The sequence below is a fragment of the Pholcus phalangioides genome, unplaced genomic scaffold (assembly GCF_987345545.1).
Source record: "Pholcus phalangioides strain wild (caught in Gottingen) unplaced genomic scaffold, Ppha-v1.0 ptg000012l_1, whole genome shotgun sequence".
NCBI lineage: Eukaryota > Metazoa > Arthropoda > Arachnida > Araneae > Pholcidae > Pholcus > Pholcus phalangioides.
In genome coordinates, this window is record NW_028301605.1 from 3430912 (window position 1) to 3448701 (window position 17790).

Genomic DNA, 17790 nt, shown 5'->3' on the forward strand with positions numbered 1-17790 from the left:
TTACATTTCGAAACTTATGTGGGAAAGAAGAAATTATCCCATTAGACTGACGGACATATGGTCATTGTGTATACAACCAGGACTTTTCTTGGATATAGTTATCAATTGGTTATTGTTATCACTGTGAGTCTCGTAAGTGGTATACTCTGTAAATACCCCTAAACATTTCCAGAGTAGTGATTCCTGTTATAATGACTGCCTATCTCCAGACTCTTGATATTGTAATATTAAAAACCATCCGAGGAGCATTCGTTTATGGAAATAGAATGTACAAGTAGATGAAATCGACTGGGGGGGGGGGGGGGAGAGAAACTATATTAAGTCTACCTAAGATTTCAGGGTTGTGATTCAGGTGAAGAATTGAAAGGACAAAATCACTTACCCTTTCAAGAGTTGTCCAATGCATTAGAAGCAGACTACTAGGACAGAAAATGCTGATTTGAGACGAGCTCTATTGCTGGACATGAAATGAGCACCTCTTTTGTTCACGAAGTGCTCATTTTAAGAGAACTCTGCTGGACATGAGAGATTGAGACCAATCAGGTAATCGTAAGAAAATTCAAACAGTACTTTGTACGTAATGCATAAATAAATGAAGATTTTTATACATAAGGAAAGGAAAAAAACACCACCTCTGAAAATAAGCCCTTAATCCATCTTTTGGAGAGAAAAATATAGTTGATGCTCGATATAACACCTTCCTTTGTCTGGTCAAAAACAGATGTTATATTGGGAAGGTTGTTATGTCGGAAAAAAACAAACATATGATAGTCGTTATATGAAATGTTTGGGACTTATCCTACTAATCATTATAATGGTATGGTCACTATAATATGGGATCGTTATATCGAGCATCGACTGTATAAGACTGCCTTATTTTCTAGAAAAAACTAAGTGATGCTATGAAATGTGTTTCTGTGATTTTATGAAGTCTAGTTCTATGTTTAGCAGATTTAAATTTGTGCAATATATTTTCTTTTTACTTGTTCAGACCTGTTTTTTTTTTCTTCTTTTCCATGCATAGTAAGGCAATATGATGTATTCTTCTGATCAGTGTTATGCGAAAATGTAATTCTGAAGAGTGTGATTTTTCATTCCTCTATAGTTTAAGGAGCATTTTTGAGAAAAGAGGGGTATTTTTTTTTTTTTTTGACTGAGAAATAACTATTAAAAAAATACCTAGAATTCAGAGGAGTATTTTCACTCTCAACAAAATTTGAAGGAGTAAAATTGAATTTTGATGTTTCAATTATATGCATGTACATGCCTATTGGCAAACACTGCTCCCTACAGTGTATTTAGTGATTTTGCATGCAGAAACATTTCTACTATGCACACCTACACAACACATAGGGATTGAATATGAGTGTAACTATTTCAGTTTTTATAGTATTTTTTTTATCTTGATATGCAGGACAACATGTTCTCTTTTGAAGTTGAGAAGCAGAAATTTGCTTTGAAGCCTATGAACTGCCCGGGACATTGGTGAGTTTTTCTCCCCATGATTATAGGGAGAGATTGGGATGTCTATACAGTTGATTTATGTTGAGGATCTTCGAGAATGTAACAAACTATTTTACATCGTACAAAACAGAAATTTTATCTCAATATGTGTTAATATTTGACCAACTTTTCTCTTTAAAGCCTAATGTTTGACCACCGTCCTCGATCATGGAGAGAATTGCCTCTTAGGATGGCAGACTTTGGTGTCCTTCACCGTAACGAGATATCCGGAGCTTTGACAGGACTCACCCGTGTCAGAAGGTTTCAACAAGATGATGCTCATATATTTTGCACTGCAGAGCAAGTAAGTGTATTTTTATAGCTGGAAGTCTCTCAAAGTAAATTAGGTGGGGAACAAAGTTCTTGACAGAAATTTGTTTGGAAAAAAAGAATACAGAAAAAAAGAGCAAGAAATATCTTTTCGGAAGAAAGTCATACAAGATTATTCCACGGTGATCCCATCAGACAGACATTATGACCTTCTTGTGTGTCAGTGTGCATCTGGCAACCTTTTTTTGCTCTTGCATCGGGCAGTTTCAAGCTGGATTGTCGAGGGGAATGTCTGTAGCAGAAACAGTATCCTACTGTTCTGACACTTACAGTGGGCTCTCCTGAGACAGAATTTATCATGTTTGCAGCCCTGAAAACACTAAATTTGGATTTTTAGTGGGACTAAATGATGTGAATTTTAGATTTTTCAACAGACATTTTACATGTCCCATATTACACCTAAATATTGCAAACAGCAAACAAAATTTTGCGTAGTACTAGAGCACACTTTAACGTTTCTAAAATGATCAATATTATGCAAATTGGACTGTAAACATGACTTTACTGCAGTTTCTCTGGCACTACTAAAATTTTTGGCAAGAACTTTGTTTCCCACCTAATATGTTTTTGTTTGAAATTTTGTATTTGAAAATATTCGCACCCCCTTGTGTCATTTCAAAAGTAGTTTTGAAACTTTAGGTAAAAAAAGTCTCTGAAAATGCATTGCTGCATGCAAAATTTGGGTAAAATAATTTTCCGTCAAATAAAAAAAATAAAATTCTATACAATGAGACATAAATGGGGGAAAAACATAAATGAGACTTCCCTGTTATCAGGATTAGAGTGTTGAAATGGAAATTCTAGTGTGTGATCTGTCCAAGGAATAGCTGAAGTTTTGGTTACAATGGCACCCCATGTTGTCCAAACATAACTTCAATCCCGACCTGTTCTGACAATAACTAATCATGATAAGTACCTAACTACTAGTTAACCATACGTATCTCACATAAACATACCTCTGAAGAATTTCTAACAAATTGGTACATGCAAGAACATGTCTTGCTTGTGTATATGCATGGCCCTAATACATTTGTTTTCAGAATTTTTGTTTATATTTTGGTTATAGTTAGCCACCTGATTGTCAGATGTCATTTAACACTTTCGGGTCTGAGCTATTTCGACCATGTCCCTGTGAACTGAGGGTTTTTGGCACTTTTCGTGATTTTTTAAAAATACTTAGAAATATACATCTCAACAGTTTTTTAAACTACAAAATTTCAAACTCTTTTCTTTCATAATATAGCAAGTATTTAAGGGTACTAATAATTAATATTTAATGAGAAATAATTAAAAAAAGGATGTTTTAGAGTTTTAAAAAAGTTCAGCATCATTTTTAACAAAATTTCAAACAATTCTGAATTAAATTTTTAATATTTTAATTTTGATTTTTTTTAAATGAAATAAAAACCTAAATTTATAGATGACATTTATAGATAAAATTGATTGATATGATGAAATTCATAGATAAAATTGATTGATATGATGAAATTTATAGATAAAATTGATTGATATGATGAAATTTATAGATAAAATTGATTGATTATTAAAATACTAGTACTGCAGAACCGTGATAACTTGATTATCCTGGTACTTCAGCATTTAATCTTATGGCTGGCACAATACTAAATTCAAAGGGGAAGAGGAAATCTTTTCATCTTCACACAAGAAGGCTAAACCTTAATTTACCTTCACTATTATTACAGTTTTCACTGTTATCACAATTAGTTTTAAGAAATTGTATGTTCGTTTACTAATTTAAAAATTTGTACTGTTTGCTCTGCCAAGAAAAATTTAATTAAAAAATTATTTTTTGAATGCATAATTTTTTTTAGAATTACGAGTATAATTTATTTTTCCTTCAAACTTCAATTGCAGATCAAAAGTGAAATTAAGGGAGCTCTAGATTTTCTTCAACATGTGTATGGGGTATTTGGATTCACATTTCTGTTGAAGTTATCTACCAGGCCTGAAGATTATTTAGGTGATATTGAATTATGGAATGATGCTGAAAAGGTATGTTTAAAGTGTAAACTTCTGGTTGTTATCTTAAACCACACATGCTCAACCCGTGGGCCAATTGTGGCCCTCAGAGTCATCTCAGGGGTCTGTCCAGCTGCAATTTTTCCATTATTCAGACTTCAGAAAATTCTGCATCTGAAAAACGAACCCTTCACAAAATTTTGGATCTGAAAAATGGGTCATTCACAAATATAAATTAATGTAATTTTAAATTTAGAATTTCATTTCTTTTGTTATAAATTAGCTAAATTATTTCACTTACCACAAAATTACTTATTTTTAACAAAATTAATGATCCTTTTCATAAAAATAAGGGAAATTTTCACAAAAACAGGACCCTATAAAAAATGTCTGGACAGACTCCTGTATCTTATGTGGTCTGCAATTGATAACCAAACCACTCAAGTGACCCGCAAAAGATTATTGTATCACTTACGTGGCCTGTGGCACATTTCCAGATCATTTAAGCTGCCAATAACACATATCCAGATGCCTTTAAGTGACTCGAAGCAGATCAGATCACTTGAATGACTCACAGCACAATTCCAGTTCACTTAAGTGGTTTGTGGTGCATTTGCATATTACTTGAGTGGCTGGCGGCACATTTCAAGATTACTTGACCTTGGGTGACCGGTGGCACATTTCCAGATCACTTGAGTGGTTGGTGGCACAATTCCAGATCACCTGAGTGTCTTACAGTGTACCTACAGATCACTTGAGTGTCTTGCAGTATACCTACAGATCACTTAAGTGGCTCTTGACAGATTTTCAGATCATTTAACTAATTCAAAGTATATTTACAGTTCACTATGGCCAGTGACACATTTCCAAACCAATGAAGTGGCCCACATGCACTAAAAAGGTTGAGCACCCTTGCCTTAAAAATACTAATAATTAAATCATAAAAAATGAAAGTCAAGGTTGTTTAATGCTTCATTTTATTGTTTCCTTATGATGACGAAATAAATGCTAATTTTTTTTCTAAAACCTAATCGAACACTTGATATTTTTAACGGGTGCATAAACATGCGATTGATTTTAGCACTTATCGTTGATTGACTAGATTTATAAGAATATTTTATTATCAGAGAATAGGATGGTCTTTTCTCAAACTTTTTATTATAATAGAAAGTCTAATAGATCAGATGGCTTACCATTTTAAGGAGTTGTGATGATTTTCCAGAAAGATAATTATTTCAAATTATCCTTCTTAATTATAATAGGGATATAATTTTCATTTTCTATCTTTCTTTTATCAACAGCAATTGCAAGAAAGTCTTGATGACTTTGGAGAACCCTGGTCTCTGAACCCTGGTGATGGAGCCTTTTATGGACCAAAGGTAATTTTTATGTGTTGCACCATTAATAATCAAAACCTGATTTCCTATCATACATTTTGTTTTAGATATTAGCTATCAGAGATTTGCGCCATTCCTTTATGTTTAAATCTGTTTTCATTATGCCGTTCTGTCTGAAAGAAAAATTAAGAAATGCTTTATACAGAACTGAATTTGAAAAAAAAAATATCTTACTGATTTATTCAAATTCGTTTGTTTGAACTGAAATAAATTTTATAGTGCTTCTTGATTGAAAAGAAACAACAAAAAACATTGCAAATATGCATGCATTCACTCAAAACTTTTATATTTCACTCCATTTTACTTGTTCTGTGCTCTAAATCAAACAGGTAGATATCACAAATCTCCATCATGATGGAGATCACAATCTCTGTGTCTGATTGGTCGGCTCATTTCTGTGTCTGATACATGCAGATGGAAAAGATGAGCTCCTAGAATGTCCAAACTATTCAGTTTAATGCTCAAAGTCTTGCACTGAATGAAAGCACGCTCTGTAAACATATACTCCTTTTTTTCCAATGCATTTTCTATTAACTGAATCTTTTATTTCATGTGAAATTGTTAAAAAACTTTCAGAAATAGAAGTGGAGGTGTATGTGAAAAAAAGATTTCGAGGTTGACTTTGAGTAACAGTAATTTTGATGATGATTGGCACTAAAATTCAGCTCGCAGCACAGCGGTTTTATGTTAGTGAGTGCATCCATATCAATGAAAATGTTTGTTTAGCCAAGGCAAAAAAATTAAGAAAAAAAATTGTCATTAGCCAAAAAATTTGTGAGCTATGTGTATCACTGTAATTTACTTGACATTTAGTATGTTCGGACGCTTGAAACCATGTCATAAAATTTTCTAGATTGATATCACGATCACAGATGCTCTAAGAAGGCCTCATCAGTGTGCCACTATACAACTAGATTTCCAGTTACCGGTTAGATTTGGACTACTTTATGACAGGTACGTGTGTATTAACTACTATAATTTTCCGTGTACAATCTGCTTATAAAATAATGTCCTTCCAGCAATTTGATATACATATATCACATCAGTCATGTGAAATTTCAATTTTTAAAAGCTTAGCTTCGAGTTAATGAAAAATTGTGACATTTTCACAAAATGTGTATGCAGAACAAATATTCATCATATGTGTGAGCTCTTCACAGAGAAAAACACACAGCATCCATTTTCTAAACATTTATTACTCCCATAAAAAATACAAGACGTTCACAGACAGACATAACAAAAAGTGTGGCCTTCCCGCCAAGTTCTCCCAGCAAACTCTGTTGCCAATCTTCTCGATCTTAATCTTTTTCTGCATTCTGCAGTGCCATCTATTGATGATAAAAAAAACTATAACTAAAAATCCTACAACTCTGCCATCCTGCGACTCACTGACCTTAGTGACATTTTAAATGAACACAATATTCATAAAAGCATGAAAAATTCGAATCATGGTTTGTATAACCATAAAAACAAATGAACATAATATAACTCCATCAATTGAGACATTATAAATATGCTCTATGACAGCAGTTGAGGCAGTAATAAAAAATATTGCTTTCTTTTTAACCCCTTAATTTCCCTCACATGCATTGTTGGGCGTAGATATTTCAAAGTATAAAGACTGTATAACTACTTAATGATTACCAGATGACAGCACAAGGGACAACTAGTTTTTCAAATATGATGAAAGTTTATGAATATAAAAATTCACTTACATGGTTGTCATTTATTGCAGTTTTTCTTGTAACTCTACAGAACCATAATACTAAGAAAATAGGTGAGGTGAATGCATATTTTTTTCCCCTTACTTATTATTATCGATCTATATTTTTTATTGGCAATTTTGTAAAATAATACTTATGTTTAAAATGTCAAGTACATTTGTGACTGGTAAGCACTGTCAGTATTATAATGAGGTACCCCTCATTATAATACTGTCCCCATAATGATTGTATTGTTATTCCATTGTAATTTGAAAATGTTAATGTTATTTATTATTGTTTTTACTTTATTGGGAGGCAGACCATCAACACAGTGTAGATTTTTATGCTGTTCTTGATATATTTTCTAAATCCAAGTTGTTAGTATCACCATTGATGTTTATTTGCCACCAAAAAATTATAATTAATAGGTTAGTAAAATTCAGATGTTTCGCCCTGTAAAAGTGTTTAATGCATTATACTTTTGTATATTACACCCCACAAAGTGTTTCCTAAAACAAATGTATGAAACAAATTATGGGTTTCTTAGTAGTAGAATGAATAAATATTCCCACACAACTATATTATTCAACATATTTGAATTGGTATTGTTCATTTTTACTGTAAATGTGCTGACGGTATTTTAAAATACCATGTTAATCAATTAATTGTATACAAACTAATTTTTATAAAAATAATTATTTTTTTATTTCTAGGACTTAATTATAACCAAAATGACCCACCAAAAAACATTATACATGATAATGATTTCATTTTTTCGTAATGTGGTAGATAGAGTTTATTGAGTTCTGTCTTATTAAGTGGAATATTTCTGTTAATAGTGAGACTACTGGAGAGAAGAAGAGACCGGTCATAATCCATAGAGCTATATTGGGCTCGGTAGAAAGGATGATAGCTATTCTTACTGAGAATTTTGGTGGAAAATGGTGAGTAAAACATTCTTGTTTAAAGCACGCATTGTATGGTGACACTGGGTTCATACATTTTATGATGTTCTTTGATGGTACATTTTGTATCATTCAAGTAGCTTTGCCACTTGAGATCACCATTACAGCTAGCTATTAATTTGAAAGACTTGCAGCAGATTTTTTGGCACTTTGAGTCAAGTCCACTTTTTTGTTCAAGGGTTCTCCTATCACTTATCACAGTAGAAAACTTTATGTAGAAATATTATAAAAAATATTATTTATCCATTGATTTATTTTAAATTTTTACCATATACAGTCGAGTATGGTCATAGCATACCCCCTAGGTGATTCGAGAAGTGTGTGTTATAACTGAGGTCTCGAAATTAGCTTATGTTGCTATAGCATATATGCATAAAATGCATTATTGAGATTGTCTCAGATAAAATTAGCTTATGCAGCACATAATTGAAATATAATATAGCACGAATATAGATTTTGATTTATATCTGAAAGTTTTGAAAATTTATTACAGAATACAATACAATTACAACGCCACAACAGGCAAATTGTCCAACGAGGTGGCTGACTTAAGAACATCATGGATCCCCGAGCCATTTTTTGGAGGCCCTACCTACTACTGCTACACCACACATGCACCCCCCCACCCCCCCCCCCCCCCGCGGAACCCCCAACGAATCGGTACATGCGGGAATGTGCGTGTAGTGAAACCTGATGTGAAGTTTTTTGTTTCTCTGTAATGCTTGTTATGTGTAGTGCTGCCATCTGCCACCAGTTTTTCTAACTATGAGTGAAGTGTTATGATTTATCGTTGTAGGACTGTTGCTCTCTGTGGCGAGACTTTTTAACGGGGAGATCGGCGCGCATTTGCGCCTTGAAGTTGGAAACCACAGAAAACCAACTTCAGCCAACCACCACTGTGGGGTTCGAACCCGGATCCTCTCATCGCGAGTCCGTCACTATAACCACTCGACCACCACAGCGGCCACACAAGATATATAACAACATACAGTAGTTTTTAAAAATATTAGTGACTTTTTTGAGTTTATGCTGACAGTTTTCCTTTGAAATTGACAGTGTTATACAATTTATTCAGAAAAAAAACAGATGTTTATAAATTTTATATGCATTTCACAATCAATAATACACTTGAATTATAGGATAGCTTTACAACAGTGAGTGAGTGCATTTACAGTAATTGTTCTTTTATCACTGCCATCCATAAAGTGATCACACAGTTAAAAAAAAAAATAAAAATTCAATCATTTACAAAAAATATAAACAATGCAGTTTGCGCAAAAAGACAGGATTTTGTTAAATGTCAAAATTTTTATTTTCATAATACTTACATTTATTACAGGCACTTATTATATTGAGGTATCACAACTTATTTTCAGAAATCGCCCATGTATTGATCAGTTCAAAAATTTTTACATTATTCTCCATGGGTTACAAGTAGTCCGTCCATGTTCCATTGATCAGTTCGAAAATTTTTAAATTACTCTCCATGGGTTTCAAATATTCCATGTTCCATTGTTTTTATGCTATTTGTTTGTTGATTGAGATGAGTTGAAGATTTTCCCTTGCACCTTTTGGGTGTGGTTGCTGTGTAGACTATAAAATCTACAGATGTTAATTATTTCTGAATTTTTTGAGCGGGAGATGGTCGAGAAAGCTAAATCAAAATGTTCTAAGTGAGAGGAGAAAAGTTATTCTATAAACAAAATTGCACTGTTCATTCACAAATGTCATTTTTTCCAGCAATCATGTTTTTTCCATTTTATTTGGGATTATTCTTAATACAAAAATGTCACGTAGAAAATTGTAGATAAAAGCATTTTATAAATTTGTAGATGATGGAATGTGTAGAATTCAAATTTCTTTTATTTAAGATTTTTAAACACAGTTACAAAACATTTAGGGGCTAAGCAAGCTTGTGAGCCCACAAAACAATATCCGATACATATCTGTTGGCATAAATAATAACGAGAGAGAAAAAGAAAGAAAAAAAATACATATACATATAACACCAAGAAATAAGTGGCAACAGGAATGGAATTGATAAACAAAAAAATTTGGCATTTAGCAGCGTATGCAAGATAAAAGAAGATTACATTACAATATCAAACAGATAATTTAAATCTTCTTGAGTTAACAACCAAGATTTTAAATTGATAAAAAAAGATGTACATGAATATTGTTCTTTTATTAACTGAGGATTTGTTCAACAATATATAGCAGACCTGCCAACTCTCCGGATTTGTTAAAGTTTCTCTGGATTTTGACAGAAAATTAGATTTTCCGCGAGCTTTCACATTGTTGTGACGTCAATGACTGCTGTTGTCATTTGGGAAAAACCACCCATAGAGGACAGCTGTGGTCATTTCCATCGAGCAGACATAAAAAAAAGTCTTGGTGATTGCATTTAAGCAACTGGCAAAGACGTAACTTTGTTTACGTAGCGTTTATCTGCAATCATTTATTGGGGATGCCCTTGGTTGCTGAAATTCCTCGATAATTGTTATTGAATTCCATTAACAGCCGTGCGGTGAACACAAGTTTTTCATCAGCAGCTTTGTATTTTGAAGTTTTTAATTGTTTCCTCTTATTAAATGTCTTCAGAAAGAAAATATAAAACTGCTTTTAAGAGTTCATATATCCAAGATTATCAATCACTGATAGCATCCACGAAAGGAAACACTTATATTTTATGAACAGTATGTAGATGTGATTTCTCTATTCTGCATGGAAAGACTGATGTGGAATTGTATTTTGCTCAGGGGCAATGCAGAACCCGCCTTGGTGGGGGAGGAATGGAACTTTTTCTTAATTGATTAAAAATGTCTTTTTTTGTGAATTGTTTTTTTTATCAAGTCTATGAGTGCCGGAGGGTACCCCCTCGGGAGAATCTCCGCATTTCTAGATTCCAAAAGTTGGCACTTCTTATATAGGTATGTATGCATACATAAAATATTTTTGAAAATGCTCAAAGGTGAAATGAAATAAAACCCCTCCCTAACTTGACATCCGCTTAAGTCAACATGTTTTTGATTTCTTTGAGATGTCAAGTTAACAGAGGTTTCCACTGTAATAGGCGATATCCCAGAAAATGGGTCATATGGTCAGTCTATTCAATAACTAAAAAAGAAATCTCCATTTTCCCTCTGTTGCTTGTATAACATATTTTATCTGGCAGTGAAATATGTCATCATGTGACAAACTACACATTTTGCAAGTCTGGGAATTGGCACCTATGATATTCATTATTCTGTTCAGTGATAAAAAAAAGTAGGTAATGTGGTAGTGAGGGTGTGAGGAAAAAGGGTAAAAGTTAAAATGGTTGTGTATTTCATGTTTTAGCAGCTATGTATATTTTCTGTATGTTTATGATTCTGTTCTGTTTTATGACAGGCCTTTCTGGTTATCTCCGAGGCAGTGTATTGTTGTACCGGTGGGACCAATGTTCGATAGCTATGCTCAGGAAGTAAGATACTTTTTATCCCTGTAATCTTATATTCAGCCATGGCTAATTGTAAATGCATTTAAATTTTATGCTTGTGTAAAAGGATGAAGCTTCTTTAATTTGTTTTGAAACCAGGGCTGGACACACAAATCTATTGCCCGATATGCCCAAGGCATGTAAAAATTTTGACCAGGCGTGTATTTTTTTCTTTGTCAACCACATGCCCGCTTGCATGTGAAATACTGATTCATTCTGACATGCATTCGTTTAAGGTCAAGTTACATGTCCAGACAGGCATGTAAATTTTTGGAGACTTGTCCAGTCCTAATATGTATATTCTTGTGATGGTTAGACAACCAGATTCTTGTGTTACTAACATTAAATGTCTGGCATGCATGCACATTCAAAGTGCTGCCATCCATTTTCTAAATCAAAAGTGAAATCGCTGGTGTATGGATTCTACATTTGTAACAACTTTGATGTTTTTGAGTCAGTATAGCTCTCTGTGCAGAGAATGCTGCTGTTATATGATCAGTAATAACCTGTCTAGTCCCCTGTCTAATTAGCCCTCATGTGCAGAAAATGATTGGTTCGTTTGTCCAGGATGATTATGCAAGCATATCCACTTCAAACCTGAGCCAAAGCTGGCTATTAAAAAAATTTCTTTTGATTGATTCATGGTATGTCAAAATACCCTTTAACCCTTTCCGGCGCGGTGTTCCCATAGTGAAACCGCCTTTTCAAAATTCCATCAAAAAATAACTAATATTCGCACAGAAATAATTTAAATCTTATTAACTAGCTTAAGATTTAGATTTTCTGTCAGAGATGACATCATCATACTGTCTTTGTTATCGAATGGTAAAAAAAAAAATCACTTTATCTATTTTTATGATACTTGTTTTAAAATTTATTTCCTAATAAAAATTTTTTTTCAAAAATTGTGGATGTTTTTTTCATAGATTTTGCTCTATTTTTTGAAATCAAGCCATTCAATAAACTTAAGAATAGTTTAAAATGAAATTATGGAAGTTTCAAAAAGGTGGTTCCATACTGAGGACACCACACACGTAGAGCAATGAGTAGGGCTGAAACTAGATACTTTGTCACCTGGGGCAAGCCGGAATTTCAGCGCCCCCTTGCATGTAGAGGAAGCAGTTAAAGGGTGAATTCAGCGCCCCTTCTAGTTAAGCTCGCCCCCCCCCCACTAGTTGCGGTCCTGGCAATGAGATACCCCAAGTGCCGTCAGTATGAAACCACCACTTTGAGACCAAGCAACCTTGTTTTTATTCATTTTCTCCTTTTCTTGTTTACTAGAAAATGGGTGACAGCAGTAATGGGGTCAAAACATCTCAGATGTTTTTGTGGAGGAGTTTCGGGGGTTAGAATGGAAAGACACACAACATATGCTATTTTTTTGTCCCACACATAACCATTCTTTCATTCCAGTGGTTTTAAAGCGGCTGTTGACGACTACTTTCTATGCTCTCTCTTTATTGTTTTAATTTAATTTTCTGGAATTTCTTTTGCCTTGAGTCTTTCCCCTCGTGAATATTGTGCATTTACTACTTTTATTGGTGATGAAATGCCTATATATTAAATTCCTCAGTACAGAGGAAGCAATATTATAGTAATTTTGGAGCTCCCATCTGATCCAGAGTCTAGATGATACTCCAGATGAAGAACATAAAACAAAGCTTACTGCATAGATGATGACAAAAATGATGGTGATGGTATACTCTCTCCCAATGCCTGGATCTTCTCGACAATTTCAGATGGTTCCGGGCAAGAAAGCAAGAACCAAAACCCAGATTTCAAGGAAGAAGTGGGACCATCTCAGGAAATTCTATCAATGCCGGTTACATTGCCAATCTCTATGATGATGTTCTTTTTTTCAGTATCACTGATAGAAAGTCCTTATGTGCATGAAATAACTGTGGGGTGACAAAAATAATCCAATGTTAGAAAAACAAAAGCCTGTTTTAATTTTACTTATTTGATTTTCAAATTGGTGTATACATATGTATTTTGCTATTTTGTGCTATAGCAGTCTCAAAGTTCACAACTTCTAGAGGCCTCACAAATCTTTATCAGTGGCGTTGCTGCAAGCTGGCGATATTGATGTGTACCTCTTGGATGTTTTGAAGCGGTTGTTTGTTAAACTATTCTGGAGAGCTGCAAATAAACCTTGATTAGGGTGTTAGCTGCTGGTGATAAAAATTTGAGAATCATTTTGCTAAGCAAATGTTTGCAACTCAGAAAGCACTGCATATGATGAATCATGATAGAGGAGCATTACATTGTGAACAATTTCTTCCTTAGAAAAAAAATGTTTTTAATTTCCTTTGCATCATATTTTAGGTTAGTTCTGAAGTAGAAGCAGCTGGATTCATATGTGATGTTGATCTGGATCCTGGTAACACCATGAACAAGAAAATTAGGAATGCACAACTAGCCCAATACAATTTCATATTTGGCAAGTATAATTTTTTTGTTTTTATACACAGAGAGTCTGTAATTAGAGTTGGCATGTTCTGAGCTTCCTACAGCCTTAACTACCCATCAGAAAATTATTAAACTTGATAAACACGTCACTGAACGAAAGGAAAAATTTTGGAAGACCCCGCGAAGACGGGAAACAGCTGCGGACAGCTCAGAGCAAGTCAATTTGAAGTATAATTTTCTGAGTGTAGCATGCAGGAGAAAAGTTGAAAAATTCAAAAGTTTATTTAAATCATAAAAATTAAATTCCTTGTAATTGAGAAACTCAGTCTGTAGCTTACAATACTCTATGACTCCCATTCGATATTTGTTCTTGCAGCTCTTTCAGAAGAGTGCAAAAATTAGATTATCGGTAACACATATACTCCCAAAGCAGAACATGCCAAAAATTGTGACATACTCCACTGAACAATCTCAGGGTGAATTCTAAGACAAAAAACTTTTCTGTGTAGAAAACACCTTTTCACAGGAATTTTTACTGCAGAACTTTTTTGTCTCAGTTGAGAAATTACAAAACAATGCAAACTATTTGGCTTTGGAAGACATGCTATTTTTTCCAGTCAGAGGATGAGATTTCTTGAGATAGGCAGGGCCATCTTAAGAGCATCATGGGGTCCCCGGACCAAGTGGTTTTTCTGAGACCCTGCCTGGTAAATTCTATAAAATTTCAACCGGATCTCATTTTTGTGAGGCCCTTTTCTTGAGTGCCTCATGCATTAAGACGGCACTGGAGATAGGGTCATTTCAAGCATCTCCCTAAGTTTTAGAAAATTTGTCCTTTTGTCTTTTCAGGTTTCCAGAATTATTTTTTTTTATAGGGAATTTTTTTCACTCTGAAAAAAGTGTGTGTGTGTTTTTCCCACATATGTTTACACGATTTGATCGATCATCATCACAGAGCAGATGCTATTCTATCAACCTCTTAACCATGGCCCAGTTTCCTCCTGGATAATATAAAAAAAGACTCTGAAAACAGCTCTGAAAGAAGAAATCACAACATTCATTTTGAGAACACTATTGTTTGCTCACCACAATTAGTGTCCTGTACTGAAGTGGGAAGGAAGGGAAGGTGTTCAGTGGAGAGCTTTACAAGGCTATGTAAGCTTTCAGAGATGCTAATGAATGTAACAAAAAGGCAAGGTTCTTTGCCAAAGAAAACCTCTGGCTTTGCCCCCGGCAAAGCGATAAAATTGACCAGATGATGGGGAACAACTCATTATAAGTGAAGGGAAAGGGATTGCTATTTGCTCTTTTGAGTAACTATATTAGTGATTAAGTTAGTGATAATATGAGTGACCACACTCACTTGGTCTCATACAATCACATACTGTAACTCATTCATATGGTCACCTACCCACTGACTTGTTCACTCATGCAGTTACTCACCCACTCACTTGGTCAGTCTTACGATTATTCAGTCGCTCATATGATCACTCAGCTGCTTGCTTTGTCACTCACACTATCAGGGCAGGAGAACTGTAAGGGACAAAAGATACTGGGAAACAAAATGTGTGAGAGGTGCATAGCTGCCAAGTCTCCCGAATTTTTCGGGAATCTCCCGAATTTTAGCTTCATCGCTCGACCTCCCGAAAAGTTCTTAAATCTCCCGAATTTTTACGAAAATCACAAAAATCCCTAATTGTCCCTAAAAATTCCCTACTTCATTAAAAAAATCCCCGCTTATGAAAACAATCCCTAAGGAATTTCTTGTGGGGCATGAAGCCTCTTTTTTTTCCCCTTTCGAAATGACGTCACACGTCGTAAATGGGGAAATTCCCTTTTTAAGGAAGTTTTACAAACCCTCTGATGGTAACAAGAAAGTTGTTTGTCTTATCGTGCAGGGAAATGGCTTAGCAGCCAATAGTCCTGGATAATAATTGAAGATTCTAGTGACGCGCATATGGCCAAAATTTCTTTTGTTGAAGTTACGTACGTGCGATATAACAAAGCATGAATAATGATAAGCAAAAACATATTTAATCAATTTTAAAGATACTTATTCCGATGAATTTCCTTTCATCAAACGTTCCAGAAGAGGGCCGACTTTTCCTTTTTGTACAAGTTGTGTTACGGACATAAACATCGGTCATGGAAAGACTGCCATCATCACTCGTGAAATGAAAAAAAAAAAACATCAAGCAAGTGTCACAAAAAGTCAGTGTTCTTCAAAAATTGACGCTTTTTTCCTTCATCTTCCGATGATTTTAGGGTCATTCACGCAGAATGTTTGTTCACAGCATTTCTGATTGAACACAATATTTATTTTTACATCATTGAAATTTTGGCCTCCAATTTCACTTCTTTTTTGCGTAGGAATTTTATTCCCAAGGGTTTAACTTCCATGTGTGTAAAATCCCTATTTTAATTTGACTTCAGTAGGGATTTTATTCCCTACGCTTTAACTTTTATGTTTGGAAAATCCCTATTTTATTTGGAAAAATCCCTATTGTATTTATTAGGGAGTGGTTTTAGCATAAAATACGGGTTTGCGCGAAAATCTCCCGAATTTTAATTTTCAAAAGTTGGCAGCTATGGAGGTGGGATGTCGGAAGCAAAATTTCCATAAATCATCATTCATTTTATAATTGTGTGTGGATGCGAGATAGAATTGTATCAAAAACACAGAAACATGATTTTGTATTGAAATATTTTTCATTTGTCTTTTCTAGTGGTTGGCGAACGAGAGAAGACCTCCCATACCGTGAACGTGCGTACCAGAGACAACAAAGTCAGAGGAGAATTTTCTGTCAGTGATGTGATCATTAAATTCCAAAAACTGAAGGATGACTGTGTCCGAAACTCAGAAGATTCATTTTGAGAATTTTTGAAACATTTCCTCTTTGTATTACCAGATACTAAGCTATTTCGAAAAAAAAATATTTATGTTCCTCTCATTACTTTTTATTTATGGACCACAGAAAAAGCTTCAAATGGTAGAAATTCTCTCGCAACTCTTTTCATTTGTTTTCCACCGTACGAGTCTCAATAATTATTTTCCAGTGGTGTCTGACATCGTTGTTACGTCCTTCAGCTAGAATAAAATATTCTAAGAAAAATGATATTAGTCTCTCAACATTCATTTTATAAATGCATTATTTTATTCATCGTTATATTAAGCAGTTTAATTTGATTCTCAAAGTGTTCAACGTAACAACCATAGATGTGCCTACTAAAATCTTGGTTTCAAACCCCTTTTAAAGATGCTATACTACATAATTAACAATGAGGTATTTATTACATTCCATGTGGTGATTGCCTTCTTGGTTGCATAGGACAGACAAATAGACCCATAAAAACTGGATTAAATGAGCATGCTCATTGTATTAAAACTCAAGAGTGTGAAAAATCAACCTCTCATTGCTGCAGGAATGCTAGAGATTCAAGTTTCAGGAAGTAGAAGTTTTCCACAAAGTAAAGTCCACAAATGATTTAGACAACTACAAAGGCATATGCATTCGGGCCTTCAAAAATAAATTAGTAAACAGAAAAATATATCAACACCACAAATCGCAGAGCCATGGTTTAGGTTCTTAGCGAGTGGGAATTGTAAGAAAATTTGAATAAACCATTATGGTAACTCCATTTCACAAGCATCTAATCAGAATGTTGCATTAGTCTTACATGCAGGCTCTCGGCTTCATTCTTGTCACAACATTTGACTTGGACAGACCTATATTTTCTTTCCACTGAGCAACAAGAGGTACGATTTAGTAACCAATCCAAGTGGAATCTCTTCGGTATGTCATTATAACCAAGTTCGACTGTATGATCTCGCACATGTAAGCAGAAGCAGATTTTCCCATCTAATAAAGATCGAAACAAGCGTTCTGAAAAGAGCTTTCGCGGTACAGCACATTTACTAGCAAAAAAAGAAATCAGTCCCGGAAAATCGGGGCACATGGCCAGCCTATGCATGGGTCACGTGGCATGGTCAGCTGATCAAGGTTTCACAGATAAAACTTTTGGTC

General features: G+C 34.4%; 1 protein-coding gene across 2 annotated transcripts in view; it reads left to right on the forward strand.

Annotated features, from left to right (window-relative positions):
* Nucleotides 1–16881, forward strand: part of ThrRS (threonine--tRNA ligase) — a 36252-nt gene extending 19371 nt beyond the window's left edge. For both annotated transcript variants that reach the window (XM_089240060.1, XM_089240059.1), the window contains exons 11-19: nt 1415–1485; nt 1645–1807; nt 3709–3846; nt 5115–5192; nt 6064–6164; nt 7753–7857; nt 11269–11341; nt 13682–13796; nt 16492–16881. In XM_089240060.1, coding sequence (XP_089096186.1) covers nt 1415–1485; nt 1645–1807; nt 3709–3846; nt 5115–5192; nt 6064–6164; nt 7753–7857; nt 11269–11341; nt 13682–13796; nt 16492–16640 — 993 coding nt within the window. In that variant the 3' untranslated portion in view covers nt 16641–16881. The remainder of the gene's footprint in view (nt 1–1414; nt 1486–1644; nt 1808–3708; nt 3847–5114; nt 5193–6063; nt 6165–7752; nt 7858–11268; nt 11342–13681; nt 13797–16491) is intronic.
* Nucleotides 16882–17790: the final 909 nt, after the last annotated feature.